Raw genomic sequence first — 7,812 nt, 5'->3', positions numbered from 1 at the left:
TGATGCCATGAAGGAAGAGCTAAAGTCCATGGAATACAATAAAATCTGGGATCTCGTTGAATTGACAGAAAGTTCTAAAAGAATCGGGTGTAGATGGGTCTTTAAGACCAAACACGATTCAAATAGTAATGTCGAACGATATAAAGCTAGACTTGTTGCCAAGGGTTATACTCAGAAAGGAGGCAATTGATTATAAAGAGACCTTTTCACCGGTCTCAAAGAAAGACTCGTTAAGAATTATTATGGCTTTGGTGGCTCATTATGATTTAGAGTTACATCAAATGGATGTGAAAACTGTCTTTCTTAATGGAGACCTCGAGGAGGAAGTTTATATGGACCAACCAGAAGGTTTCGAAACTAAAGGAAAAGGTCAAATGGTGTGTAAACTGAAGAAGTCAATATATGGACTTAAACAAGCCTCACGACAATGGTATATAAATTTTAATGATACCATAACATCTTTTGGATTTGTGAAAAATACCGTTGATCGATGTATATACCAAAAGATCAGTGGGAGCAAGTTTATATTTTTAGTCCTATATGTTGATGATATTCTACTTACTGCTAATGATTTAGGCATATTGCGTGAGACTAAAGATTTTTTCTCTAAGAATTTTAAAATGAAAGATATGGGTGAGGCATCTTATGTGATAGGAATAGAAATATTCTTTGAGAGATCACAAGGATTATTGGGATTGTCTCAGAAAGGCTATATCGAAAGAGTTCTAGTGAGATTTAACATGAACAATTGTTCAGCAGGAATTGTTTCAATTCAAAAAGGGGACAAATTTAGTCTCATGTAATGCCCTAAGAATGATATAAAATGAAAGAAAATGGAATCAATTCCTTACTCTTCTATTGTTGGTAGTCTGATGTATGCTCAGACTTGTACAAGACCGGATATTAGTTTTGTGGTCGGAATACTTGGAAGATATCAGAGTAACCCAGGAATTGATCACTGGAAAGCTGCAAAGAAAGTCTTGAGGTACCTGAAAGGAACGAAGGATTACATGCTCATGTATAGGAGATCCAAGCATTTGGAAGTTGTTGGATACTCGGATTCAGATTTTGTTGGATGTATTGACACTAGAAAATCCACGTTTGGTTATTTGTTCCAATTAGCTGAAGGAGCAATATCGTGGAAGAGTACCAAACAGTCTGTCATTGCTACATCCACGATGGAAGCAGAATTTGTGGTAAGATTTGAAGCCACAATTCATGCATTATGGTTGCGAAACTTTATTTCAGGACTTGGGGTTGTCGACATCATTACCAAGCCGCTGAAAATTTACTGTGATAATTTTGCAGCAGTATTCTTCTCCAAGAATGATAAGTACTCCAAAGGTGCCAAGCATATGAAATTAAAGTACTTTACAGTCAAGGAGGAAGTTCAGAAACAAAGAGTGTCACTTGAGCATATTAGAACTGATCTCATGATTGCAGATCCGTTAACGAAAGGTTTACAATTAAAGACATTTAAGGAACATGTACATAGAATGGGTCTTGGCTGTATTTATGATTGATATTTTTATAATTTTTGACACTCTGAGCTCATTTACGTGTTTCTGATATACATTAATAATTTTCTGTTTCTCATAATGGTGTACACATTATTGTTTTGAGATGTTGCAGGATAAGTCTCAATGAGACATTATTGTGGACCATAACATTTTATAGCTTATGAACCTGATACGATAAATTACTAATGGTGTAGTATATGAAAGGGAGTATGTAGACAAATTATATATAACCGCCATAACTCACATTTACTAGTTTATGGTATTGTGGTATTTATGGTGAACATTACAGAAGAGATTTGTTTATGCGCAACTAATGTTCCTATATTAAATATTAATATTATGTGATTATTGGGCCAAGTGGGAGAATGTAAGATTTTCTTACGTTTTGGTGGCCCAATAAGTTTAAGGCCCATAATTAATATTTAATTAATGAGCAAATCTCATCCGTCCGAACGGTTACTTGATGGACGTACCGGATTAAATGAGAACCTCTATAAATTGGTCATCTCCCCACCCATTAGGGTTACCGTATTTTATTTTCTCTCTTTCATCACTAAAGTCGGCGGTAACGAAAGCTAGGGCAAGTCGCAAGGGGCGAGAAACAAATTTGAATTAACGCTTTCGCTTTACGATGATGGCTTACGATTCAGGTATGTTTTCTGTAACAATTTTGTGTAAGATTATCACGTTCAAGATCCTGGCATGCAATTAAAATTTATGCTAATATATATACCAATTACTAATGAATGTTTTTCAAAATAATTGTATCTGCTTTTCTTTCTGTCTTTATTCGTGATGGTACTTCAAGTCTAGAGTGCTCCTCCAACTTTTTTGTGTTGACAATTGACATATAGCCAAACTAACAGAAATAACTAGAGATATATATAAGGAAAATGTTTGCTCGAAATGTCCCCACATATCCTCAACAAATATAAATCAGTTTGTTTTCCTTTGAACATACACTAGAATCTAAATCGTCTCGTCCACAATCAAGCAAACAGAAAAAGAAAAATATCGCACTTCCCTAATTTTAAGGTCCAGATCATCCTATTGACAATTGAGTGATTATTGTCCAGTCGTAGAACTACTTTACGTGCTACAGGTGTAAGGTTTAGGTTTTCTTTACCCCAAAAAAATTCAAAATAATAATAATTATAAGAAGCGTTGAAACTTTATAGCATTAATGGTTGTGGTGTGATGGAAATGATCTCTCCCTTAACCTTTAACCAGAGGTCAGCAAGCGCTGGAAAGAAAAACAATATTGGTAGGGAGTCTTCGATTAATAAATCTTATCCAACGCGAATTCGAATTAGCCGAGGTCTCAATATAGATAACGGACATCGGATGAAAAATAAAAAAAAAGTATAGCAGTTACCAAAAAAAGAAAGCCCTATTATGCTTAACTTCTACGGATCTTCAAGTCGTGTAGTTGAGTTAAGTTTGTACATAAGAACCATGTGAAATGAAACTAAAAGTCGGCAACTCTCCAAGTTTTGTCTATATGTTAGAATGAAGATGCGTCTGGAACGGTCTTTTGACAAGTTCCTGGCCACAAAACTTAGACCGAGATTACCAACCCGGCATGATCCCCAAGGAGAAGTTTCCCAAGGGAAAGAGACCTCACGAGCAGTGACGGAGGCAAAATTTCCGTTAAAGGGATTCAAAAAAAATAAAAAATTAAAAGGAATTATGACTAGTGAAAATTGAACCAGCAGCCTAACAAAGGTTTTGAATCCCTTGACCACTGAGCTATGATTTTAGACAATATTAAAGAGATTCAAAATATAATATATAGAGATACAAACTGAATTTTACCTTATATATAAAATATAATTTTTCGGCGAAAGAGTTTCAATCCGCCCCCTGCTCACGAACACATGAAAACCCAATGGACTTCGATAATTGCCACTACTTCCAACGAAGTCCAGAACTGGTTTTGGAGATTGTGCACGCATCATGTGCTTGGAGGAACGGGTTGACCAGTGGCAGACCCAAAAATTTAACATTGATTTCCCTTGCCAATGAGTAGTTCCGCGGGACTGAAATAAAAAAATTGCCAGGCCTCAAGCTAAGAAATAATCTCCGATATGTCAGTAACTATTTGAATAGAAGAAAATGACATAGCAAAAGTCTCTCGTAGTTTATTTAGGATCTTTTGCGATGGACCATAAAACCGATCTCCTCAATCCTCATGGAAAATGTGAGAAGGGGACAGGATAGAGAAAAAGTAGATGGGCAAAGTTTTTAGCAGTACTATCCGAGAATCAAAAGTTGAATTTACTACTCTGAAAACTAAAAATATACTACAGGACTATCTGAGAACCAAGAGTTGGAGTTACTACTGAATTATGTATCATATCATTAAGACATATCTAAGTTTGAAAAATTACACGATAATATGTTTTACAACATGAGAAGAACGAGAAAGATAAGATCCCGGTAACATGCTGAAAAACTGCATGCTACAAGGTATTTTGCACAAGTTTACAGCCAAGATTTGTTTAGTGCATAAGGGCCACTGCAGCTTCTTGCACTAAAGGCTGAGTTATATGCACAAAATGCTCTGCCTCTTGCTCTAGTTGCTCCCGACAGCAATGCGCATCCTTCCCTTCTTTCATTTTCTTCACAAAAGCGACGAATCGCCTCCAATTATCAGGATGGAACAGGTCTGGATTCATCCTCAAATATGTAAATGCACACATCTCTCTGTCACTTGATTGATCGTTGATATTCAATGATGATGCTTGAAGTATCTGTTCGTGTGCATAGTCGTCATACCGTGGCAATGCATTCTCCCCAGCAAGTGGAACTTGAGCTTCCTGAGTTGCTAACGCCACTTGCCTAACCAACTTCTCAGGTGCACATTGTGCATCTTGTGGCTGCTCATGGTCTCGCATCTCAACACATGTGAAGTTGAAAATTGCACCATGGCGGGCAAGCATCTGGGCGATGGGAAGGTAACCATCGCGGAAACGTGTGTTGTAGTACCCAGCCGTGAGCTCAGGGGCATGGGACCTTGTTCCATAGTGCCAGTGAATGCCTGCGATCTTAACTGAAATCTTAACTCCCTTGTCATCGAATATTGCCTTGGCTGATTGCAATATCCTCTCACCATGGTTCAAAAGCATTTGAGAATACCAAGTGAGGAAGAACTCCCCATATTGACCATCCCATCCACCACCTTCCTTCCTGAAAAAGTTGGTATCTTCCGGCCAATTGTTGTAGTGACCTGCGTCTGTTGGACCGGTGTGTCCCCATTCAGGCTTGCCAAAAGCTTCTGCAGCAGCCTTTAAGCTGCTGATCATGTACTGCAGGGCGAACAATTCATCAGAACAAATCGTCGGGGACAATGAAGTTATATACCAAAACAGAGCAGAAAAACAATGAAAAATTAACTTGGTTTATACCTTGTCATAACACTGAAAAGCCCCAATTCCAGGGAATTTCCATGTTCCATCTTGTTCAGGGTACGATGGATAACGGAGCTCTCCAGCCGGACCCATCCCAACTTGAATTTCCTACATCACACAAAGCATATGCAAAATCTTTGAGCTTTTTCTGTTCTTAGACCAGCAATATATGCACCATAGCTAAAGGTTGAAGATAGCATAAAACTTACCATAATGGTGTCCCCTAGCAGGTTCTCAAATCTATCTCTAAACCCTCTCATGAAATCAGAATAACATTGAACAGGAGTCCTCCCTTTAAGAACTGGAAGTGTGTCACAACCGAGCGATACATATTCATAATTCCTCCTTCCCCACTGATCTGTGTATGCAAGGTCCGGATCCTTCTCCATCTCCTCAACAACCCACCTTGGAAGAGGGATCCTGAAATTTCAAATCTAACTATTAAGCACGCCAGAAAACAAAGACTACATAACTCTGATTATTAGCATGGAAGTCAAGTGCATAACAAGACTCTAAATTTAATTAACAAAAGAAGATTTCACATTATAGCATGACATTTTTGTGGCACTATATCTTGATTATAGCTCCTCTTGAATCGCCCAAGTTCTTTATTTCATGGGTAATGTTGAACCTTCACGTTTCAAAAATTACCTAGTCAAATGAAACTTAACAAGCTTTAAACATTCAAGCAACACGGTGACTAGAAAGGGCTTTGCTAATATCAAATGGCATGGACCTTGACAACACCAAAGGCGATACTAAACCAATTCGACGTTTTACCTGCTCAGTACATTCTTGTAATATGGTAGTTCCCCTTTACTCCTAAGTAATTAAAAGCTAGGACAATGAATATTATATGAATGGAATAGAAACATTTCTATTTTCTTTCTTGTTGGAAAGAGCATCTCTATTGAATACTTTGAAACTCGTAAAATTTTGAATCTGTAAGAGGAAAAGAAAAAATCAGCACTGAAAATATTTTTAAAAAAAAAATATTACCGCGAGGGTGGAGGCGGGCGTGAGTGAATGGTACAGAAAAACAAAAAAAAAAAAAAAAGCAGAAAACAGAAAATTAAAAATACAAAAAAAAAATTGCGGGGTGGGGTGGGTGAATGGGGCAGAAAAACGAAAAAACAGAAAACAAAAAAAAAAAACAAAAAAAAAAACTTTGCGGGTGGGTTTGTGCAGAAAAACTAAAAAATAGAAAATTGAAAAATACAAAAAAAAAAAAAAAAGGTTTAAAAAAAATTTGGGGGGCGGTGACGGAAAAGAAAAAAAACTGAAATCTGAAAAAAAAAAAAAAAATTGGAAAGGGGTTGGGGGAGGAGTTTCGGGTTAGATGTGAGAGTAGTGGATTTTTTGTAAAATATTTTTCTAACTTTTTATAGGGAAATTATTTTACTTCAATTTAAAAAAAAAATAATATCTAAAAAAATATTTTCGAAACTAGTTTGTGCAAACCCAAAATGGAAAATGGGAAAACATTGTCATACCAAACGCACCCAAAATGTCAAAAGTTTCTTTTTCCCTTTTTCACATTTCCAGATCCTAGGGATATTCTATCAAAAAGTATTCCATTTACTTACTCCTATTTGTTTATTTTAAAGTTAATTAGCTTTATCTAGATTTTACACCCCATTGTAATCTGAGAACCACATATTTGCAGATACTATAAATTAAACCATAGCAACTTCAAATTAATAAAATAATTAAAAAATAGAGAGTCGAAGAATGAATGTACGCACGTGCAGGAATCACCGACGTTTCCACCACATTGATGAAACGACATGACAGCCTGGACTTTGAGCCCATGCTTCTTCGCCATTTCCAATAGCTCAGCGTAACCGCCCCAATTGTATTCCCCCGGCGCGTCTCTCTCCACCAATCCCCACCACACATCCATCATGATCCCTTCCACTCCTGCGCTCTTCAACGCCTGCAAACTCGCGTTCATCGCCTTCTTCCTATTCACCGTATGATCCATCTTCACGCTGTCCAACGGCATCATAACAAACACCGGCACTCCTTTCCCTTTCTCCGGAGAAATCCCGAGCCTATGCTCTTTCTCCTCCGCCGTTTCCGCCGGAGCTTCCATTAGTGCTTGACATGCTACCGATAAATCCGGCCGCATTCCTCCTTTCAGCGGACTCAACGGCGGAGATGGCGTCGGCGACAACATGTCCACGTCAGCTCCTGTTTTCTGCACCGATACTCTTAGATTCGTCAATGGCGTTCTCCATACAGCTGATGCAGTTGTGTTTCCCTTCGCCGGAACTTCACCGCCGGTCTCCGCCGTTAACGGCGTTCCTGACAAGGCACCGATCTGGTGTGGCATACTCATCGCCATAATATTCAGAAAATTTTGAATTTTTTTCCAAAAGAGTAAGAATGTTATGAAGTTTTTTTTTTTGGGCTTTGTTTTGGGTACACTTTGAAGAAGCAAATTGTTGATGCTGAAAAAGAGGAAGGAAGAAAGTGGATAATTTATAGAGCTCGAGAAATTCAGATAAGATTATAATATTAATTATGTAAAGATCTAAAAGGGATCGTTGAATATGCGACACGTGTAGAGATGGACACGTGGTGAAGAGTCAGCGAATGTTGAGGCAACGGCTACGATTGCTTGATCACATGAAAGGGACGGTGGAATTGCGAGACGCGTGAAGGTTCCAGTGAGGATGCAGCTGAAGTATGGGAAGACTAACGGGGAAAAGAGTTATTCATACTCAATTTTCTCACGTCCAATCAATAAATACAAGTGTATGGATGATATTTTTATTTAATTTGTAATTTTTATAGATAATAAACTAATGAGTACAAGAGTGAGCTCCCTCTTGGCAATTAAAAGTAAAAAAAAAAAGATACAATAACATCAACAAATC

At 37.7% G+C, this 7,812-nt stretch overlaps 2 protein-coding genes across 2 annotated transcripts; one reads left to right on the top strand and one right to left on the bottom strand.

Moving 5' to 3' along the window:
- Positions 1-833: 833 nt before the first annotated feature.
- LOC142168847 (secreted RxLR effector protein 161-like) lies at positions 834-1,523 on the top strand. The gene has a single exon (XM_075230011.1). It carries the CDS (start codon positions 834-836, stop codon positions 1,521-1,523), a length of 690 nt encoding a protein of 229 aa, XP_075086112.1.
- A 2,498-nt stretch (positions 1,524-4,021) lies between these two features.
- LOC107776343 (beta-amylase 1, chloroplastic-like) lies at positions 4,022-7,277 on the bottom strand. The gene is given in 4 exon segments (NM_001325212.1): positions 4,022-4,828; positions 4,928-5,038; positions 5,140-5,350; positions 6,676-7,277. Coding segments are annotated over 4 exon segments (1,731 nt in total).
- Between the last annotated feature and the right edge of the window lie 535 nt (positions 7,278-7,812).

The sequence above is a fragment of the Nicotiana tabacum genome, chromosome 14 (assembly GCF_000715075.1).
Source record: "Nicotiana tabacum cultivar K326 chromosome 14, ASM71507v2, whole genome shotgun sequence".
NCBI classification, from domain to species: domain Eukaryota; kingdom Viridiplantae; phylum Streptophyta; class Magnoliopsida; order Solanales; family Solanaceae; genus Nicotiana; species Nicotiana tabacum.
The sequence above is the reverse complement of the archived record's forward strand: the minus strand, read 5'-3'. Positions and strand labels throughout refer to the sequence as shown.